At 35.2% G+C, this 24,111-nt stretch overlaps 1 protein-coding gene across 1 annotated transcript in view; it reads right to left on the reverse strand.

Moving 5' to 3' along the window:
- Positions 1-24,111, reverse strand: part of LOC150081453 (NADP-dependent malic enzyme-like) — a 125,016-nt gene that overhangs the window by 46,424 nt on the left and 54,481 nt on the right. Inside the window, exons 5-9 of the mRNA XM_090379310.1 lie at positions 20,105-20,266; positions 16,909-17,012; positions 12,705-12,814; positions 6,776-6,873; positions 2,172-2,285 (exon numbers count right to left, since the gene is read on the reverse strand). Of these exons, the coding sequence (XP_090235436.1) occupies positions 2,172-2,285; positions 6,776-6,873; positions 12,705-12,814; positions 16,909-17,012; positions 20,105-20,266 (588 nt within the window). The remainder of the gene's footprint in view (positions 1-2,171; positions 2,286-6,775; positions 6,874-12,704; positions 12,815-16,908; positions 17,013-20,104; positions 20,267-24,111) is intronic.

The raw sequence follows: 24,111 nt of genomic DNA on the forward strand, positions 1-24,111 counted from the left end.
TTCCTTTAGATGTTACCTACCTCCCCTAAATGTTTGTACCAATATTTTTGAGACACCCTGTATATATATTTTCTGTGTATATTCTTATATACAGTAGGGGCCCCAAAATATGATGGTAATTTGTTCCACAAAACCCATTGTACGTTGAAAATATTGTAAGTTGAAACTAATAATACATTGATTTCTTATAATTCATTCTAAACTCTTGACAGGCCACCCCAATAACACATAAAATAGGGGAAGTACATGTTATACTTGATTTCACATTAAAAATTAGTGTTTTATAAAGATTATTTAATAAATAGTTATAAAACATTGTAAAATAAAAAATAAAAAACCCAATAAATTAGCATTTACTTTAGACTTGAAGTGGTGGTGGGATTAGATCAGATGTCCTTTCAGTCTTTTGTCTTTTGCTGCTACTGGCAAAGAAACTGTCCAAAGTGGACTGTTTCTGATTACTTTTTTTGTAGCTTCTTGAAGTAAGACATGACTTTGTCTTCCGTTTTGCACATCACGAGTTCAGTGTTTTTAAATGTTGGGTGTTTTTTTACCACTTCTCTTAAATGTTCCCAACAATGACAGTCTTCAACTCTTCAACTTAAACTTTTGGGTGTCCTCTTCCTCTCCAGTGTCACTCTTCATAATTTTCTCCAACTCTTGTAGCTCCTCTGTCAGCTCATGCCCATGAGCATCAATAAGGTCCTCCACATCCTCTTCGTCAACCTCCAGACCCGTTGATTTACCAAGGTGACAATATCATTTTTCAAAGCACCATCATCTTCAAATCAGTCAAAGTTATGGATGATTAAAGGCCAGATGTTTTTCCAGGCTGAATTTAAGCATCTGGTGGAAGCATCATTTCAAGAACTTACGATTAGCCTCACACAGTCCAGGATGTACTTCAACCTCCAAAAATCTTTGAGGGTGAGGGCAATTTCAACAGAGGTCACTGCAAAGCAACTTGCGAACATTTTCTTTGTCTAGATTTTCTTGAAGTTTGCAATCACTTGCTGGTCCATTGGTTAAAGAAGGGGAGTAGTGTTGGGTGGCAAAAATTTGACTTCCACAAAATCAAATTGTGCCTCAAGAGATTGGACAAAGTTGGGATCATGGCCTGGCGCATTAGCCAGCAGGAGCAGTGCCTTCACAGGAAGCTTATTTTTCTCAAGATAACTCTTCACTGAAAGACAGAAAATTTCAAGTGCCCATTCATTGAAGACATATCTTGTAATCCAGGCCTTCTTATTGCTACGCCAAAACACTCCCAGCATGCCTTTGTTGACATTTTGTTGTTTAAATACTCTGGGGATGTTAGAGTGATACACCAGCAAAGACTTCAGCTTAAAATCTCCAGAGATATTGGCACCCAACAGGAGAGTGAGCCTATCTTCCACAGGTAAACGTCCAGGTAAACTAGCCTCATCCTTAGTGATGAACATTCTCCTGGGCATTCGCTTGCAGAAGAGGCCGGTTTCGTGTAATTAATAAAAATACACTCTGCTTACACACTAGACAAGTGCATCAAACAGAAGATAAAGAAATTGTTCGAAGTATTGTAATACGTGGGAATGTTGTGTTGAACAATAACAAAGATGCTAATTGGTTGAGAATAATCGTACGAATGATGTTCAGCACGCCACATATCTGAAAATTTCCACCAATGCATCATTCCAGCTATATCAGAAAGCCATCGATTTCTGCAAATATCATCGGTCCTTAAAATAAATATCATAATGGAAGGTAAATCGGTTCCTGAGAATATAGAATGTTGATGTCATTGGAAGTCGAGGCCCACTGTATATTTTTTATTAAAGTAATAAAAGTAAGGAATAGATTAAAGTTTCCAATCTATATATAAATTGAAAACTTTAACTAATTATAATAAAAAGAAAATTGGTAACTCTGCTAATGGCATCAGCTTTATATATTTTTATCTTAATACACACACACACACACACACACACACACACACACACACACACACACACACACACACACACACACACACACACACACACACACACACACACACACACACAAGTCAAAGTCTATAAAGGAAGTGTTGTATTGCAAATAAGTTATAATAATTTAGAAACAATTTACTCAATTCAACACGAACATCTTGTTGTAAGTCCAAATTAATAGACAACTATATATTATTTTCTTACTGTGACGATGAGACCTTTAGAATCTACCATCCATATGCGACTAACAGCTGCTTCAGAAGTTAATCCTTCTTTTGTTAATGCCAAATGCAGTAGATCAGCAGTACCTAAAGCTGCCTAAATGAGCAATTTTTATTAGGAGTAGAAAACCGAAGACTACAGTAGTAATCACATTATTATTATTTATTATTTTAAGAATTAATCTTATAAAATATTGTAATCTTACACTGTTTTGCCATATATCAATAATTTTGCTCATATGTATTTTCATCAGATCAATAAGGAAAGGCCGAAAGAATATACTGTTGAAAGACATTATGATCTCATAATTTTAAATAATTCTGTAAAGTTTTTGGTTAAAATTTTTAATGTTATTTTGCTTAATTGGTCTAAATCGTGCAATAATTATATAATAAACTGATTATTATTGCTAGTTTGATGCAGTTAGCAAATCAAAGTTATACTTGCAGAATATATATATATTTTTTTTATGAAACTTTATGAAAATATATAATATTTTAGGAATTTTTATTGGGGGGGGAAACAAAATAAGTTGTAGAAATTAAGCAGATAGTACTTTTAAGTAATATAATAATACAGAGCATCTGAGAAAGTCTTTCATGGTTTCACAAATAAATATTTATAACACACAATATAGCATAACAATTTTTAAGACTTGAATTGCAAAATTAGTTTTATTTGTGGATTGGGGCAATTCAGTACAGGCTCCTTTCATTATCCTGCCAACACCAACTTGGTGTTGGTTAGATAATGAAAATAATGTATTTCAAGTGCTGCAAATTTCACTCATTTAACAATGTTTTTTACATAGTGGCAAAGTAAGTCCACTGGAAATAAATAAAGTATGAAAACTGGTTCAATTCTTAGTATCCACTGACCAGTAAATTGAATAGTCACAGCATTATGCACCATAATATCAGAAGAAAGAATATTTATTTTTCAAAGGTGTGCACCACTTTGCTGAAAAATAAAATGCTCGGTTTCTTCTGAGGAGAAACTTTTCTAATGTATCCAAGTAAACTTTTAATTGCTTTCTTCACAAAAAGAATGGAACACTGACTTTATCATGCCTGATTTAACATTATGTATTTAACTTGGGGAAAAAACACCGTACACATTCTGTTAGGTCAGTGGTGTGCAAACTATGGGGCGTGACTCCCAGAGGGATCGTGGGATAAATTAAAGGGGTTGCAGCTATTTTTAAATAAAATTAATTATTGTGTACATAAAAGCTAAAAAACCTGTTGTTAAAATTATTTTTTCAATTCTGTAAGTGTAGAGACCTTACTACTTTGATGAAGTTTGAGATATGAATGAACCCTATTGTCACTCTTTATTTTTTAGAGTGGTTTCAAGTGTGATGCAGGTGGCTTTCTTACTTGTTTTCCTTGTGGGTAATATGCCTTAAATTTTCTCACTGGCTATGGGCACACAGAAAGCAGCTGGCTAGTGTGACTTCTCAGTATGTATTGATACTTCTCAGTACTACTCAACTGATGAACTGTAATCCCTTTAGCTCTTAATTCGTGCTTCCTACAGCAAAAATTTCTGAAATTGCCTGCAGGCCGGAGGTGTGAATATGCAGTGGCAGTAAACAGCAAGTCTGTTGCATGCATGCTTTATTCTGCTTTGTAATTCGGTGCTTTCACATCAACTTGGATGTGTTTTTCATTCTACTGGCACTTTTTACATTATTGTTGTTTTTAAGAAGACAAAAAATACATATTTTTATATATTTTATCATGGACAATTGGAACAAAATGGTCGAGGAGTGATGACAATAATGTTGCTACAGATAATTCACAAGCTGAAAGGGTAAGAAAATGTATCATGTGAAAATTTGGACACAAATATTATTTCAAGTGTAGTGCAACCACAGATTTCTGGTAGAGAGCCATCATATTCCAAATCAAAAAGAATGAAAAAGAATAGAAAATATCAAGAAGAATTTATGAAGTATGGCTTTACTTACAGTGTTGTTGATGATGAGCAATGTCCTTTGTGCATAATGGGTTAAAAAAATGGAACAGCATGAAACCTATTAAATGAAAAAGACACTTAAATACGAAGCACCCAGAATCCTTTCAAGTCACACCAACGCCATACAAGGTCTGAAATATTTCATGAAGGAACATATGGCAGTTCCTTGTAAAGCTTTAAGAGCATCGTTAGAAGTTTCATATTTAATAGGAAAAAATTTGAAATCACATAATGTTGCTGAATCTCTTGTTCTGCCTGCTGCAATAAAAATGATTTCAATTATGCATGGAGAAAAGAACAACAACAACAATTTAAATGCCATTCCTCTATCCAGACACAATTTTTCTCGGTATATTACAATTATTGCGGATAACATTAAATTCAGTTTATTAAATCATTTGAGAGAAAGTCCAATTTTTGCAATACAATTAGATAAATCCACAGATATTTAAAACCTTGCTCAACTTATTGTATATGTGAGATACTGCTATGAGGGAGATATTTTGGAGGATTTTCTATTTTGCAAAGCTTTGGAAGGAAGAACGATGGGCAGAAAGATTTTTGATGTTATTAAGTATTTTCTTTCAAACAAATAATCTGCTGTGGAACAAGTGCTTTGTGATTTGTACTGATGGTGTGGCTGCATTACAGGATAAAATAAAGGTTTAAAAGGCAAAGTAAAGCAAATTTCTCCAAATATAGTTTTGAACCATTGCATAATACACAGAGGCGCATTAATAGCAAAGGAAATGAAACTGATCTGCATGAAGTTTTGAAGGATGCAGTTTGATCAACTTTATTGAAAAGTAGAAGCTTAAATAGCAAACTTTTCGCAATGGTTTGTAATGTAATGGGATGAAACACTTCTTTTATATATGAAAGTGAGGTGGTTGTCCAATAGTAAAGTGTTGCGATGTCTTTTTAACCTCAAACACGAAGTATTATTGTTCTTATCAGATAAAAATGAGAACCTTGCTCAATTGTTTACAAATCAAAAATGGCTTGTAAAACTTAATTCCCCTGCTGATATATTTGAAAAACTTAATGATTTAAATTTAAGTCTTCAAGGACAAGGAACAAATATATTAATACTCAATGACAAAATAGAAACTTTCAAAGAGAAGCGTAATCTTTGGAAAACTGAATTTGAGCGTGATAATACTGAAATGTGCCCATGCTTTTCTGATTTTGTTATAATATTGAGATTTTACAATTTAGGGATATCACTGCCACCCACCTAACAATGCTAATTAATTTTTTCAAACAATTTAATGTATCTCCAGAAAAAAAATTGTAATAGATTCATGATCCCTTTGCTTTTGAAATTTCTTCATGCCCCAAAATTACCAGTCAGCAAAAGGAAGCTCTTATTGACCTGTCATCTGAAGAAGCAATGAGTGTTTCTTTCAAGACGACAACTTGTGAAAAATTTTGGCTTTGTCTTAGAGATGAGTATCAAGAATTATCAAAAATGGCGCTAAAAACATTGATACCTTTTGGGTCTACATATTTATGTGAGGTTGGTTTCTCAAAATTAACAGCTATAAAAACAAAAAAGCATTCCAGACTTGATCCAGAAGATGACATGAGATTAGCAATTTCAAATATTGCGCCAAATATGGACCAAATATTATTGGTTATCCAGGCTTGTCCTTCTCATTAATTGTTTTGTTTTGTAATTGTTAATTTTTTATTGTTTTGTAACCTTAATTGAAGAATGAGAATTTGATTTGTTGTTTTTGCTGTATTCAATTAAAATATTAAACAATTATTTTAATATGTAAATTAAACTGGAAACAATTTTTTAAATTCCTTTCTCAGTACTTGAATAAAATTTGCTACTACATAATTTATAAAGTGTCATTTTTCTTCTCTAAAAATCTGGTCATCCTACCTCGGGGTTTACATTGAGGGATCGTGTCAATTTTATATTTAATAAAAGAGATCGTGAGCAAAATAAGTTTGCACGCCACTGCGTTAGGCCATTGTGCAAGTTCATATTACAAGTGTGGAGCTTTACAGTAACTTTTGTCTGCATCACGCTATCCCCAACAAAAATATCACAGAGTCAACCAATTTTGGATGATCTTAATGCAAAATATGATACAAAATATAGTTTGCACATATGAAAATGCATTTAGAAGACTGACTCATCTCAGATCTTTTTAAGATTTTATGAAATCTAATAAATTGACTACATATGTAGTAGTGTATCTACTAAGCAATTTTCTTTTTAAAACACTTTGCATCTCAGGAGCTGCTGATATCATTTATGTGTTGCCTTATTACTTAGACCAGATATACTTGGCAAATTGGGGTGTTTTTTTTTTTTTTTGGACATACAAGGTGGAAATGCTATGGCTAATTGACTATCTCTTTGACATTTCCCTTCTCATACTGATGTGTGAATACATACCAGTGAATCACTGCCATTTTTTCAAGGAAATTGCTTTTTGTTGTCTATGTCAACTAATATTAATTTACAAAAATATGGAATTTTTATGAACACCCTGTACATATCATTATGATAATGTGCTTATCAGTATATTTTCATTTCAATTAAAAATTTTTAAATGATTTTTAAAATAAATTTAATACAGACTTACTTCTCCAGCACCAAAAAACAAGAATGTATTTTCTGACAGTTTTAGATTGGTTATTTTCAAACTTCCAAAAATTCCTGCCACAGCCACAGCAGCAGTACCTATTTTGGAAAAGAATGTTTAATTTCAGGAATATACCTTAGCATAGGCATATTAAACTAAAAATTTTCAAAACTTTTCAAATAGCAACAGCGTTTGGCTGATTATTTTTTGTGCAAAAGCAACTCAGATCATGATAATGAGTTCCTATGGCATGCATTCTAAGGTCAGGTTATCTATTTTATGGGATGAAAATCTCAAACTTCACATTCACACATCCAACACATTAAAAAATTAGCAGAGGCATATGATGCAAGAAAGCAAGCTTATGCGGCATCAATCAAAAAAAAAAAAAGAAACCTCCTATTTTACCCCTCCATTCGTTCCAAATGCCTGTCGAATTCAGCATTAAATTTAGTTAGACTATCAACTTCCACAACAAAAGATGGAAGCCTGTTCCACCAATCAACTACTCGTTGGCTAAAGGCATATTTCCACACATCTATTCTACAACTGCCTTTCCTCAATTTGAAACTGTGCCCCTCTCAGGTTCTTAATCTGAACAAGAGGAAGAATCCCATCAGCATTCAGCTTGCTCAACCCATTCAAGGTTTTATATATCTCAATCAGATCACCTCACAGATGCCTAGTCTCCAGGCACTGCAATTTACAGAACTTAAGCCTTTCTTGGTAAGAGCACCCCTTTGTTTCCCCTCACCAATCTTGTTGCCCTTTGTTTCCCTCACTAATCTTGTTGCCCTCTGTTGTACTCATTCTAGCAACTCTACATCCTTCCTAAAATGAGGCCTCCAGACCTGTACACAGTACTCCAGGTGTGGCTTGACCATTGCCTTGTATAATGGGATAATCACCTCCCTGTCCCTGCTAGCAAAATTCCTATATATCATTGACAAGACTAAATGACCTGCCCTGGCAGCCCATCTGCACTGCTCAGCAAACTTCATATTTGACTGCACAATTACCCCCAGGTATTTTTTACTTTCCACTTCCCTGAGTGTAGTACCAACAGTTGGTACATTTCTCTTGGGTTACTGCTACTCATATGCAGTACTTTGTATTTGTCAATGTTAAACTTACTTCAGTTGCCACTTCTCAGCCCATTTGCCCAAGTTATCTAGATCCAGTTGGAGTAGCATACTGTCTTTACTGTCATTAACAACCCTGCCAACTTTTGTATCATCTGCAAACTTTGACATTAAACCTGATATACCTTCATCAATATCATTGATAAATATACAAAACAACGATGGGCCCAACACCGAACCCAGGTGATCTCCACTAATAACATTTGTCCACAAAGAGCAGTGTCCACTTATTACCACTCTCTGTCATCTCCCACTCAACCATCACTTTATCCATTTGAGCAACTTACCTTTAATGCCATACCTCTCAAATTTGTACAGCAGTCTTCTATGTGCAACAGTATCAAAAGCTTTCCTGAAATCCAAGTATATGATATCATTTGGCATTCAGTTCGTTTATGACCACATCATAGTATCCAATCAAATTGGTCAGACAAGACCTCCCTTTAACAAACCCATGCTGTGTCTTAACTATCACTGCAGTCTTGTCTAGATGATCTTGCAATGCTTCTTTAACCAGTGATTCCATTATTTTCCCTGGAACACAAGTTAAGCTAACAGGTCTATAGTTACTTGTGTCACCTTTTGAACCTACTTTGTGAATTGGTGATACATTTGCACACCTACAGTCCATGGGAACCTCCCATAGTCCAAGGAAGCTCTCATAATTATGGCTAAGGGTTTGCTTACTTCCTTTGCTGCCTCCTTTAATATAACTGGATAGATCGACCCCTCCCCCCAGGTGCCTTCCTTATGTTTAACTTCAAGAATTTGTCCTTCAGTTTGCTCCCAGTTATTACAAAATCACTTAGCTCCCTGTTAGAGTTTGATAAACTTCTGGCATTCCCCTCAATGAATAATTCCTCATGTGTGAATGTAGATGCAAAATACTCATTCAGTTTATCAGCTACCTGAGCATGATCATCAATAGTCAACCCATCTATGTTAAGTGGTCCAATCTGATTCAACCCTTTCCTTCTGGAATTTACATAAGTAAAGAACTCTTTGCTGTTTTTCTTTGCATCCTTTGTCAAAAATTTCTTGTAATCTGCCTTCGCTTGCCTAACTTCCTTTGTGACTTGATTACAGAATAATTTATATCTGCCATAGGCTTCTGTGTCACCTGATACTTTATATGCATCCCACACATTTTTTTTCTCTACAATGAGCCTCATTAATTCATCTGATATCCATTTAGGCCTAAACCTTGAACAGTATTTCTTAGTTGGAATGAAAAGCCTATGGTAGCCTCCAAAATTAAATCTCTGAATGCTTGCCATTTAGAATTCAATGTTGGTAACATCATCAGTTGATCCCACTGTACAGAATTTAAAAACTGTCTGAGACCCCTGTAGTCACCTTTCCGAAAGCAAAAGCCCTTCCATTTCGCCTTGATGGTAGTTACATCTTTAAGTAATTCCCACATCAGTACGTTGTGATCACTGTCACCCAGTGGTTCCTTTATCTGCAAATTCTTAATGCATGAATAATCACTGCTGATAATCAGATCAAGAGTATTACTTACTCTGGTTGTCTCTCGAACATGTTGCTCTAGGAAACAGTCATCCAATAAATCCACAAAAGTCTTGCTAGTGTGCAAGTGACCAACCCACAAGTTCCAGTCAATATCTTGAAAGTTAAAAGCCCCCATTATAAGACATTCTGGTTTACTGGACCACTCTATTTTTCTGCACAATTGCTAATTATACTCATAAAATTCATTAGGCCCATAACACACACCTACTCTTGTTTTTCCTTTCCCAGTGCTTATGTTACACCAAACAGACTCAACATTGCACTGTCCACCAACATCCATTGGGTGCACTTCCTTAGATTTTGTGTTTCTTAACTAACAGCATATCCCCTCCTCCTTTCCTGTCCTGTCTATCCTTTCTGTAGACAATGTACTCCCCAAATTCCAATTCTGCACTGCTTATATCCATGTGACACCACGTCTCTGATATCCCAACAATATCTGCCTTTGGTGTCTTGACTAGCACTTCAAGCTCATTGAATTTATTAACTATACTCCTAGCATTGGTGTACATGCAAGTATACATGCACCTGTTCTTACTCTTAGTTACCCTAACATAGCCCACGTATTTATGTAAATTGCATGTAAATACTATGCAAGGTCTAATCTGTAACTTGACCAACTCAGTACCAGGTAAAAACCCTTTAAAAAGTTCTAGGTCCTTATCAAATGCTTTGAATCCTAGACTTTAGAAGCACAAAAAGTGGAAGGGGAATCATTAATTAGAGAACAACTCAGTTGAGAAATATTTTTTCATAATATGCAGCAATAAAAGGCTAGATATTTTCAGCATAGATGGTTAGCTGTGTTTATTCTTGTGCTGGGATGCAACTGCATTTATTTAAAATTTTTAATTCTGTACATTCTGTTATTATTAATTAGAACATTTACAGTTTGTAAATGTAATGTTCTACAAAGCTTGACACTATATTTAGAGTTATGTGTTTTTCAAAAATTTTAATGTAATCTATCATCATTTATGTATTTAATCTGATTTTTTGTTATTATAAGGTTTTAGGCATGTTAGCAACTTAGGCCATATTGCACCATATATAGTATGTATAAATCCTGGGTGTTTTGTGGTTGACTTGCTGGATGAAAAACCTGAGTTTCTGGGAGAAAAAACCATGCTATTGTGACCAGAGACCGACTTAATTCAGCCACATTGTGAAAAACACGAAAAACACTGATAAAATTCCTTGCATCATTGACAGGATTCAAAATTTATTCTTTTCCATTCAGTGTGGGAAGGATGGTGATTATACAAACTGTGCTGCCCATGAGGGCATTTAATTTGATTTACTCACAGGTATATTTAACCACTATACAGGGTGATTCACTACCAGTGCGACAAACTTGCAGGAGGTGTAGGGGGCACAAAGACGAATCGGAATCACATAGCATTGCAGGGTCCGAAATGCCTTCGTCATGCGGTAGAGGACGTTGAACGGGAGGTCGCGCGAACAGCGATCGTGCTGGAAGTCAGCATTTGCGAACCGGTTCCCGAGGCAGTAGGATGGACAAGTATTCAAACATTGAACTGGCCGACATGGACCTCGCGTATGGAGCTGCGGACTGTAATGGGCGCGCCGCTCTGCGCTTGTACCAGGAACATTTCCCGCACAGGCGTGCTCCTCATCATGCGATTTTCACACGTGTGCACAGAAGGTTACGTGAGACTGGTTGTTTCACAAGAGGTACCATGAACCGAGAGCGAACGACGAGGACGCCAGACAATGAGGAGAATGTCCTACGTCTTGCAGAAGGCAATCCGAGTACGAGTACTTGAGCGATAGGCCAACGATTGGGTATTTCCCAATCCACTATAGGGAGGATACTTTCAATAAACCAAATGAGTTCATACCATCTGCAACGCGTCCAATCACTGCAGCCTGCAGATTATCCACTCCGGAGGACTTTTGCTACTTGGTTTCTTCAACAGAAACGGTTCGCAAATGCTGACTTCCAGTGGGATCGCTGTTCACGTGATCTCCCGTTCAACGTCCTCTACCGCATGATGAAGGCATTTCGGACCCTGCAATGCTATGTGATTCCGATTCGTCTTTGTGCCCCCAACACCTCCTGCAAGTTTGTCGCACTGGTAGTGAATCACTCTGTATATATATATAAAGCACACACAGAAAGAGTTCATTTACTTTACAAGAATAATGTTTAAAGTTTTATTAAATAAAAAACTAAGTGTATGTTCAATAAAACTTTAAATCTGAAACCTTTTCCAACTTAAATGGCTTTAAAAATGATAAAAAAAAATAAATAGTAGAAATTATTAAACAAATAACCAACTCTCAATTACATGGATGAAGATTGCTGAAAAAACAGAGAGAGAAAATTAAATTAATATAATTTAATTTTCTGATAAGTAGCAATTGCATCAGGTCTATACAAGTGTGTTCAACGGCTGATTTTCATGTTGTGTAGGCTGATAAAGCCACACAACATGCAAAAAATGAGGGGAATGCTAATTCCTCTGCTCTAGACTGGCTAACTGCAGCCGCAATTGTAGAGCATATTAGAAATCCTCTAGTAACAGACAGGAATTAAACCCAGCCCTCTTCAAATGCATAATAGGTTGATGTTTAATGGATTCAATAAACAGAGGTATACCTAAAAAATTGACATCTATGGCCAAATTATCAGAAATGCACTTTGTTTTCATAAAAATAATTAAATTATAGTTATATTATAATATTCATTAATTAATATTTTTATTAATTATTATCCATGAGATGGTACATTTATAAAAAAGAAGCTTTTATAATAATTGATTTAGATAATATTAATTGTCATATTTTTCAAATAAATTATAAATTCAGTTATTTTAAGTCTTTAGCTCCATTTAGCTTCTACAATAAATCAGGGCCTGGGGCTGGGGCCATGTTTGCCATACACTAGTTAGGTCTCTGCAAATAAGGCAAATGTCCTTATACATGTTCCCTGGATGGTGATAAATGAAAAAAAAAAAAAAAAAAATTATTTTTTTCCCATTTAAAGCAGCAATAAACAATTAAAGAAATTAACAATTTAGTACCATCTAACAATTTCAAACTAACAAAATAACACAATGTGATTTTTGCATCTTGCAGTTAGTAGTAACATTAATTTCACTGCCATTATGCCTTGCATTGAAGTAAAAATTTGCATTTTTATCTAGTGTTATCTACACAATCTTCTTCTCCTATCCAGAATAATTGAGAACTGGTTCCATTTAATATTACAAGAAATATCAAACAGAAACCTTGAATGTCATCATTGAAAGTGCAGTAATGTTCTTTGTATTTCGCCAGTAGTCTGAAAGCATTACTATTGCCAAAATCTTCAAACTGTATTAGACATGACCTTCCAAACCTAAGGAAAAAATAAACTATTAATACTGTACTAATAATACTGATCCATGAATCACACTGCTGAAGTAAAATTTTGTTCATAAAAAAAATTAAGTTCAGTTAGCCTTCAATTTGTTCAAAAGGGAAATGTTTCAAATAGTAATGAATGGCTCTCAATCATTTGTCTGGTACAAATTAAGTTTGCAACTTAATTTCTGCCAGCTTGCAAAAATTAAAATATAAGCACTGTTAGACAAGTAGAAACAGCAAATTTTCTTTATAACTTCCCTATTCAGAATAACTGAGAATTTACTTCAATTAACATTACAATATAAAAATCAATTGAGATCAGATCATTCTTTTGTGGATGCCATATTTGCTATATAATCCCAGATCCCTAAACAGCTAATTGCCACCAGGGATGAGGTGATTATCCCATGGTATAAGTCAATGGTTAGGCTGCACTTGAAATCTAATCATTGCCTCAGCTCCACATCCTTTCTAAAATAAGGCTCGTAGATCTCATTTTAGAAAGGCTATGGATGTGTTCAAGTGAATGCAGTGAAGAGTAACAAGATTAATCAGTGGTACAAAAGAGTTCTTGGGCTGGCCCTGGTCCCCCAATAAGTGCACAAGGCCAGTACAAGTACAGCCACCACCTCTTTACTTGTATAGGCTCCATATAAGTAAGGAGTTGTGGAGGTGTAGAGTCCATACATTGCAATGAAAAGTGCATGGCGCATTATGAACAGTGGCACCAAATATGTGACTGCTCATATGCAAACTCTTCTGGCTTGGCTGTATTGAGAATAAATAGAAATTTTTATTTCTTACTAAGAATTGCTGTGTCTGGAAACTAGGCATAAATAAGTAATAGAGGCATGTGATGCAAGAAAGCAAGAGTATGAGCTTATGTAGCATCAGCAAAAAAAAAATTGCACAACCATTCCCTCTACCACTCTTTCTCTCGGCTGGTGCAATCTCAGTAAGTGGAAGAATCCCATCACAATTCATCATGCTCAACCAATTCAAGGCCTGATAGATTTCAATCAGATACCCTCACAAGTGCCTAGTATCCAGCCACTGCAATTTGCAGAACTTAAGCCTCTCTTGGTAAGAGGACCCCTTTGTTCCCCTCACCAATCTTGTTGTCCTTCTCTGTACATGCTCAAGCAAATCTACATCCTTCCTAAAATGAGGCCTCCAGAGCAGTACACAGTACTCAAGGCATGGTCTGACCATTACCTGTTGCCTTATACAAAGGGATAATCACCTCCTTTTCCCTGCTAGCAAAATTACTGTATATCAATGGCAAAACCCCATGACCTGCTCTTGCAGCTTGTCTGCATTGCTCAGAAAACTTTATATCTCACTGCATAATTACTCCCAGGTGTTTTTAATTTTCTACCACACTAAGTTTAGTAACACACATTTGGTACATTCCTCTGGGGTTACTTCTACCCATATGCAGTACTTCGCATTTGTCAATGTTAAACTTCAGTTGCCATTTCTCAGCCCATCTCCCCAAATTTTGTAGATCCTGTTTTAATAGCACACTGCCATTACTAACCATGCCAACCTTTGTATCATCTGCAAACTTCGATACTAAGCCTGATATACCTTCATCAATACCATTTAAAAATATACAAAACAAAAGTGGGTCCAACACTGAACCCTGTGGGACTCCACTAATAACATTAGTCCATGAAGAGCAGCATCCAGTGATTACCACTCTCTGTCTTCTCCCACTCAACCATCCTTTTATCCATTGTAGCAACTTATCCTTAATACCATTGTGCTCCAATTTGTACAGCAGTCTTCCATGCCCAACAGTTTCAAAACCTTTCCTGAAAACCAAGTATATGATATCAAAATTATTTTTTGCATCCAGTTCCTTTGTAACCACATCATACTATCCAATCAAATTTGTCAGAGAAGACTTTCCCTTAACAAACCCATGCTGCATCAGAATTATCATTGCAGTCTTGTCTAGATGATCCTGCAATGTATCTTTAACCAGTGATTCCATTATTTTACCCAGAACAGAAGTTAAACTAACTGGTCTATAATTACACTTGTCACCCTTCAATCCTCCTTTGTAAATTGGGGATACATTTGCACATCTCCAGTCTGTGCGGACTTCCCCTGAGTCCAAGAGTGCTCTCATAATTATGGTTAAGGGTTTGCTTAGTTCCTTTGCCGCCTCCTTTAATATAATTGGATAGATCCCATCTACCCAGATGCCTCTCTTACGTTTAACTTCAACAACTTCTCTTCCACTTTGCTCTCAGTTATTACAAAATCATTAAGTACCCTGCTACAATTTGATAACCTTCTGTCATTTTCAATCCTTAATAACTCCTCATGTGTGAATGTAGATGCAAAATACTCATCCAGTTTGTTTGCATTCTGAGCAGGATCATCAACAGTCGAACCATCGATATCAAGTGGACCAATCTAATTCATTCCCTTCCTTTTAGAGTTTATATAAGTAAAGAAATCCTTGCTGTTTTTCTTAGCATCCTTTGCCAAAGATTTCTCGTAATTTGCCTTCATTTGACTAATCTCCTTTGTGACTTGATTACAGCCTTGCTTATATCTGCCATAGGCTTCTGTGTTGCCTCATAATTTATATGCATCCCATGCATTTTTCTTCTCTGCCACGAGTCTCATTATTTCATTTGACAACCATTTAGGCCTAAACCTCGAACAATATTGCTTAAGGAAAGACTAGCATTTGGGCAATCAAAGCAAACTAAATGCTGATTGCATTCTTACTCTTTCTCAAAAAACACACAGAAGGGGACAGAAATTTAACTGGAAAAGGATGATTACAGGATAGATATGCAAAAAATTGTTATTAGCCTAGGAGTAATTGACTATTGGAATACACTTCCACTTGTTTTATGGAAGTAGGCAGTTTGAAGAAATTTAAAGGAAAGAAGAATTACACAACTTATTGGATGGGATGAGCAAATTGAAATTATTAAGCTTGTTTTTTTTTTTTTTTGTTTTTTTTCCCCTTTTTTTCTGCTTCTTTACATTGTTTTGCCACCACTAATAATAAACACTAATACTAACGTCCAGCATTTCAGTAATGTTAAAAATGTTATAGAGTCCAACTGGCCATCTCCATGATGTACTCAAACCAATTTCAAGCATGGATAGACTAAAATTTGATCATTACTCATCAAATTCTGGAATAATGGTAATCAATGATCTTGATATTGACCTTGACTATTGGTCACACAGCAAAGAACTGTGCGTTCTGTTATTAACCACAGAAACTATTAATTTCAACTTTGTCATGTATAAAGATCCACTAGGATATATTCTGGAGGTCATCCAATTGTTCCAATGTACTCAACACCTGCTTTATCCCACCCCCAACAAAAAATTTGGACCCATCCCAGAAACAATGCATTTAAACCAGTGATGGTGAACCAATTGCACACATGGCCCAGGAAAATACACTGACATGCATTCAACAACAAATAGCTTATACTATAGAAACATTTTTTATTTGAAGATCAATTTGTTTATGGACTATTATAGCCACTATATGCAATATTATGCAGCAACAAAGTTCTCGTTCGAAAATTAAAATTTTTTTCTATAGCATGCCTAAATTGTTATATTTTTATAACAGCTTATTTTTGGAGAGCAGTACAGAAAAAGTTTGCTGTTCCTGAAATAAAAAGAAAAAGTTTAGATTAAACTAACTACCAAATTTTGTAACCTAAAGACTTCAGGAACTATGATGGTTGGCATACACATGGCAGTTAATAGTCAAGTTTTCAGGTTGAATGCAAGAACAACTTATTACTGCTTCAATGTATAGATGAATAATAAATGAAAGATTTTATTATGATTTAAAGAGGGTATGCAATTTGTATTAATCGTTATAGACAATACCCACAAAAAAATTACTTATTCTAAGTCTTGATTAAAGCTAAAAATGTATTAAAATGTTCAAAGGAAGTGCTGCTCCTTATTAACCAGTTATATGAATATACAGTATTCTATTCCAAGTCTAGTTTGATTATAAATTAGCCAAAAAATTTTGTTTTAGGGTTATAACAAGAGTTATGCAACTTTGTACTTGTGTAATCTTACCTCTTTACAACAGCTTCCATGAATTCATCTAGAAATGAATCATACTCTGGTCCTGAAATCCTTTTTTGTTTTAAGCCTATATAATAAGCATCTGAAAGCAATTCCTAAGTAAAGAGAAAAAAATATATCAAAATAACTGTGTGCACTATGTATAAGTTCAAAGTTCTATAGACAAGAAATGTGCCTTAAACTCATTTAGGCTATCAACTTCAACAACAAAGGATGGAAGTCTGTTCCACCAACCACCCGCTGGCTAAAGGCAAATTTCCGCACATCTATACTACATCTGTCTTTCCTCAATTTGAATTTATGCCCTCTCAGGTGATTATTCTGAGCGAGAGGAAGAATCCCATCAGCAATGAGCATGCTCAAACCATTCAAGGCTTTATACACCTCTATCAGATCACCTCGCTGGTGCCTAGTCTCCAGACACTGTGTGGAGACTCCAGGTGTGGAGGACTCATTTTGAGAAGGATGTAGAGCTGTTGGAACGAGTACAGAGAAGGGCAACAAAATTAGTGAATGGAACAAAGGGTTGCTCTTACGAAGAATGGCTTAAGGTTTGCAGATTACAATATAGTCCTGGATATAAAGTGGATTTTTTTTTTTTTTTTTTTTTTTTAATGAAAATCCCAAACACGAAAGGTATCAAAACCTATAGTACTTAGTATCGTGCATGGGTTGAAGGAGAAGTATGGGTCGAGGGGGATGCCGGAAACTTTGCTCTAGAGCAGGGGTGGGCAACTTTTCTCGTTAGCGGGCCGAATGAAATTTTCGTATCATGATGCGGGCCGAATGAAATTTTCGCATCATGGTGCGGGCCTAGATTGAACGATTAATTACAAAAATCAGAACCTAAAAAATGTTATATTACTTGAATTACCAAATTATTAATGTATTTTTAAAAAAACATATCTGAATGTCCAATTATCATTGAAAATGCGGCATTCGGCATCAATATTTCTTCTTTTTTTAATTGGCTCATTTTATGGGCTTTAAATTATATTAAATTAAAAATTGTAATAATTAGAAAAGGCATAAAACAAAATATCTCGCACCAATATTATTTTTTTCAATAAGAAGTCAAACCCAAAGGAACTTCGTTCGATCGATGCTACAATAATAATTAGGAAATAACTCTTTGACGCTCCGTAGAATCACTTAGTTACTGTTGTACTGGCCGTGATTCCCGATTGAACCGAATTAAGCCGAACGTTTACGGCGAGTGTAGTCTGGTATGGATTTTCTATATTTATGCATTTACCGAGGGGGACGGATTCAACATCGTTGCGGGCCGGCTGTTGCCCACCCCTGCTCTAGAGACTAAACATAGGTTTCGCCACTTCAAGCCTCCAATAAGCAAAGTGGTGGTATTTCAAGTGGTTGATGAAAGTCATCTACCACCTACAATTGGAAACTTGGCATATGTTCAGCAGTTTAAATAAAATCGCTGACAAAAATTTAAGTATGATAAAAAAGTATTGTTGTTGTTTTGGTTTTTAGGAGCATTAGCAACTAAGGCCATATTGCTCCGGGAATATGCGGTGGTCACTCCCTGACCTTTCTGCATCCTCTGTATTTGGTGGTGACGGGCTCATCAAGAAGCATGTGCTACGCACTGTTGCTCCTTCACACCTGGCTACGGAGGCGCCTATAAAAAAGTATGATTAAGTATGTTTTTTATAGGAAAATATTTAGCAAGTATATTCAGTGGTTATTTTGTTAATCTGCTGAGATCTTAGTAATATAACTTACTTTGGTCTGTGCTATATTAAGGTTTTGTGTGGTTTCTTATGAAAGCAAAGTTTAGAAGTTGTAGGTATCAGTAATGCTTGGTCTCTGTGCCCGTTCTGCAGTTATAAAGTTACATGGTTCTAGTTTATACTCTGCTAGAAACAAGGCTATATAAAGTTCATGAGTTTGAATTATGTAATTTGAGGTCTGTGAACCAAAAAGCTACTGATCCATTGTAGCATAATATAGCTAAATAAGTCTTCCACACAATTTCTCCTAAATAAGAGTATTAACCACTGAAATGATAGAACAGAGTTCATGCTGAAGGTTTCTTTTAACCATCTAAGGATAATTTAAGTTTAAGCTTTCTGATAGGTTGGTTACATAGGAATATCCAAATGCTACATATTTTTCATTACAGATTATTTTTTATTTAAGTTTTATTATTATTATTTTATTTTTATTTTTTTCAATTTAAAGATAATTTTCAGTTCCAATTTTTCTAGATAGGCTGGTTCAACAAATATCCAGGATTCAGTCTTTCATTACAGATGATTTGTGTGTTACCCCTCCATACAATAGTTCTAACATCAAGAGAGAGAGGAGATAAATATATGAGTGTATTTAAAGGTTTGTTTCAAAGCTTTTGTCAGCCTTGTTAGTTCACAAATTGGCAAGTGCTCTGTGACTGAAGTTGCCAGAGTACATAACCACCTCTCAAACCCAGCCTTGTGGTAGGGTTTAGGAACTACTAAAATGCTATATCCTTCAGTTTTTTTGTTATAGATTTTTATTCTATTTTATATCATTTTATTTAAAATTTTGTACCTTTCAAAAGCATTTGCAGCAGAACAGATAAGATGGTATTTGTAAGTACTTTATGAAAATACTCAATATTGTACTTTCATAAGTGCTTTCCAAACTATTCCTAAACTAATTCAATAGGGTAGCATAAAATGATATAAAAACTATTTATTTCTAATTTTTAGAGATAAAAACAGATTTCTGTCCATCACTATGGTAATAAATTTTTAAGACAATTAATATGAAGTTAAAATATAAAAAAGAAAAGTTAATCTAGTTGAAGAGAACGATTCTGCTAGATATTTTACACTTTGAACTTCATAGATTTCCTGAAGTGAATTGCATCAACACTTCTGGAGAAGTTTTAACACCATGGTGCAATTTGTCAATTTAAGGAGCTAGGCTTTACTTTCAAATTTTGCATCCTTCCAAAGCACTAATAGCAGAAAAGACAAGATGGCAGTTCATCCTACCATCCATTTTATGCATGTTAGTATAATGCATAATACTAAACAGGCGTTGGGAGAAACAGTGCTATTCGAAGTTCATTGTATGAACTACAAGTATTTGAAATAGTCCACATTTGGTAAATGATTATAAAGTGAAGGCTGAATACAATGATTAAAAAAAAAAAAATAAAACAAATTAAGTTATTTACCTTGTTATTCGTTCCTACATCAAGTGTAATAGGAATTGTGAGTTGAGGTAGAACTCCTCCTATGGTTGTGTATAAAGCAAGCTTACCAACTGGAATCCCCATTCCATTGGCTCCAAGATCACCCAAGCCAAGTATTCGTTCTCCATCTGTCACTACTATAGCCTAAAAGAATATAAGAGTTTCATATTTTTAAACCTCCATAATATAAAATTAATACTGACTTCCATTTTCTACACACCAATATAGGAAAGGGGGGAAAGAGGGAGGGGCAGTTCATTTTAAAAAAAAAAAATTTATAGTATATGATGTAAGGAAGCAAGCTTATGTAGCACCACCAAAAAAAAAAAAAAAAAGCTATTCACATCATTTGTCTATTCCTTCTGCTTTGTAATTCTAATTCTTTCTTAAATTTATACAAACTACCCACTTCCACATCACAAGGAAGTTTGTTCCAACAATCAATTACTCTCTCTCTGTCTGAAAGAAAATTTTTGCACATCTATCCTTTTCTTTTTTGTTACCTAAAAATATATGAACATAAGTTTAAAATGACAGCCATAGAACTAACTGAATGGGGTTATAAACTAAAGATTTAAAAGACTGCTGTACACCCAAATGAATGAGATTTCGTTTTTGTTTGAACCTGCTAACAGGCAACAGTTTTCTAATTTGCAGCCAAATAAAGAATCTTTCTTTGAGTATTGCACTAAATTTTTCTTTAAAGAGTTAAAACTATCACTTTCTCTGTCCAAAGTCTTTGCAAAATATTTTCATTATGCCCACCCTTGCATGCAATAGAGGAAATATATAATAATAATAATAATAATAATAATATTAACTGAGCATCACTAATAATGCATATTTGACACTAGTGTTCCCAGGAACAAACTCTTCTTGTACCAGATAATCCTTAAAAATAGTGGTTTCTGTTGCTCAAATATCCCACATGCAGAGGAAACAGCAATGTTTGGTAATTAAAATTTGATGAGTTTGAAGTACTTATTAAGTCATCAAATGTTGCCATTACAGGTATAACAAAAACATGTTGTCGCTCTGATATTGAGGATACAGAATTTGAATATGATATCATGATGTGTACAGAAAATCTGGCGTGACATTAAATGACGGAAAAACAAAAATGACAGTTGGAGTCTTACAGAGCAGATGCTTGTGATGAGTATAATGAACAACTATACAAGCAGATAAGAGTGGGCCAGCAAATCAGAATATCTTAAGGGGCAGGGAAGATTTTAAATTTCCAGATATCTGGAATAACTGGAATTTGGTAGCTCCTATATTAGCAAAGCTTTTCTCATTTGTTGAATGAATGCTTTCTATGTTAGAAAAGCCACAAGGGGAAAACAATGTTCTTGTTCAGGTTATCCGCAATGATTCATCATGTATTAAGAAACTTCAGGTTAAGGAACCTTTAGGTGGCAGTAATCACTGCATACTAATATGGGATTTATTCAGAGAAATAACTACAGTCAAGGGGATAAAGGGTAGGGATTTTGTTTTAAAAAAAGTAATTATAATGATCTTAAGACATTTTTTAAACTCTTTATCAGTGGAACTTCAACATCATCATAGGTTGCCATTCCATCTGGAGTTGGCAATCAGCATCTGTTGTAAACATCATGAAGTAATTGTGCCACAGTTTTGTCTGTTCATTCCTTCAAATTATCCAGCCATGATATTCTTCTTCTTTTTCCTCTCACCATTAATTCTTCTAGTTAGAATGATTTGTGGCACTGTATATTCTTCTTGACGTCTCATAATGTGACCAAGAAAAGAATTTTTCTTTTCCTGATTAGAGACAGAACTTTCCTTTCTCTGCTGACTGATCTCAACACTTCCACATTTGTAACTTCCACTGTCCACGGAATACGTCATATTCTTCTATACATGTGCATCTCGAATGCCTCCAATTCCTTAATTGTTGCTTTCTTTAATATCCAAGTCTCGCAAACACAGAGTAGTGTGGACCATATGTAGCACTCCATTACTCTTAGTCAAAGATTTAGATCCAATTTCAGATTACATAAAACACCTTTCATTTTGAAAAAAGCCATGGCACCTCCGTAGCCAGGTGGGCAGGAGCAGCAGTGTGTAGCACACGCTTCTTGATTAGACTGGGGTTCAAGTTGGAAAGGTCAGGGAATGACCACCACATATCTCTGGAGCAATATGGCCTTAGTTGCTAATCCTCCTAAAATCCAAATAACAAACAACAACAGCAAAAGGCCAATCTTGCTATTTCAACTTTTTCAAATCAGTGGAACCAGTGTAGTAACTGGAAAATGTGAGCCCCAATGCAAAGTTTGGCGTGACCCCTCCCCCGAAAATATTTTGTCATCATATAACCCCGGGGGCTCACATCTGGTGAGTATGGGCTTGGCACACCCAGGGTCCTGAGCTGGATATCATCATTCTTCTCTTTCTTGGTGATTCCCTTCTACTTTTGACTCTCTCTCTCTCTCTCTCTCTCTGTCTCTCTCTCTCTCTCTCTCTCTCTCTCTCTCTCTCTCTCTCTCTCTCTCTCTCTCTCTCAGGGTTACTCGGGAACTTTTTTTTTCCTGGTGCAGCATAAGCCTTAGGCTTCCTTGCATCATATGGATATTAATAATAATAATAAATAATAATAATCATCATGAACTTGGTCTGGCTTAGGTCTTTTAAGTCCTGTTCCGTTGTAGCTCTTGGAGGCGGTTCTGATCTTGCCATCGTTGTCTCTGTCAACAACACCTCTCTTGCCTGTAGGTTTGTAGTTAAAGGCTAATTTTGGGATCCGGTCTGGGTTCATTCTTTCTATGTGGCTGATCCATTTTTCCTGATACCGTTTTATGTCATTTACTATGTTAACTACTTTTAATTTCTCGTGGCCATATCTAAATTTCTTTGGTGGTCTAGGTGGTGGTTTGGTGGTTTCTATGGTCTTAAAAATCTCATTTGTGCTGCTTCTAGTTTGTGTGCATCTTTCTTATTTATGACCAAAGTTTCACAGCTGCAGAAGAGTGCTGGTTTTGAAGTGATGTTGTGCAGTCGTAATTTTGTTTCAGTTGTCATTTGTTTTCCCAAGTGGTGTTTAATCGTTCCATTCATTTTATTATATTTTTGTAGTTTAGTGTGGATGTCTTTCCCTTCATTTGATATTAAATTTCCCAAATAGGTGGTCAGATATTTGTTCTATTATTTTATCATCAATAACATAACAATTTTGACTCTTTGTATGTTTTTTCCACATAATCCCATTGATTTTGTTTTTGAGGTGGAGATTTTCATCTCTTACTTTTTACCTATTTTATTAAGTTCATTTGCTACTATCTGTAGTTCATCTTCAGATTTTGCAATTATAACTTGATCATCAGCATATAATATAGTAGGCGCCTCTGTAGCCAGGTGGGAAGAAGCAGCAGTGCATAACGCACGCTTCTTGATTAGACCGGGGTTCGATCCCGTCACCACCAAATACGGGGATGCGGAAAGATCAGGGAATGATCACCGCATATTCCTGGAGCAATATGGCCTTAGTTGCTAATGCTCCTAAAAAAAAAAAAAAAAAAAAACCAAATAACCAAATATAATATAGTTTGGATTTTATTCCTGTTGTTCAGCTGTATTCCGTTTTTAATTGTTTGTTTCCATTCTTTAAGAATTTTATTGATGTAGATATTAAATAAATTTGGTGATAGTCCACATCCTTGTTTTACTCCTTTATTGGTGTTAATTGGGTCTGATAGTTGGCCATTCGAATATTTTATACAGACTTTTGAGTTTTTATATAGGCTTTGGATCGCTTTCCAGAGTTGGGTTGGGATATTTTCTTCACATAAAATCTGCCAAAGTTTTTCCCAGTTTACACTGTCATATGCTTTTTTATAATCAATAAACAGCAGAAATGTTGGTAGATTGAATTCTCTTCTTTTCTCCAAAATTTATTGTAGTGAGAAAATGGCATCTACTGTAGACAGAAAATATTTGTTTTGGTAAAAATAAAAAAATCCTTA

The sequence above is a fragment of the Mastigoproctus giganteus genome, chromosome 8, assembly GCF_048544385.1.
Source record: "Mastigoproctus giganteus isolate SK-2022 chromosome 8, ASM4854438v1, whole genome shotgun sequence".
Taxonomy (NCBI): domain Eukaryota; kingdom Metazoa; phylum Arthropoda; class Arachnida; order Uropygi; family Thelyphonidae; genus Mastigoproctus; species Mastigoproctus giganteus.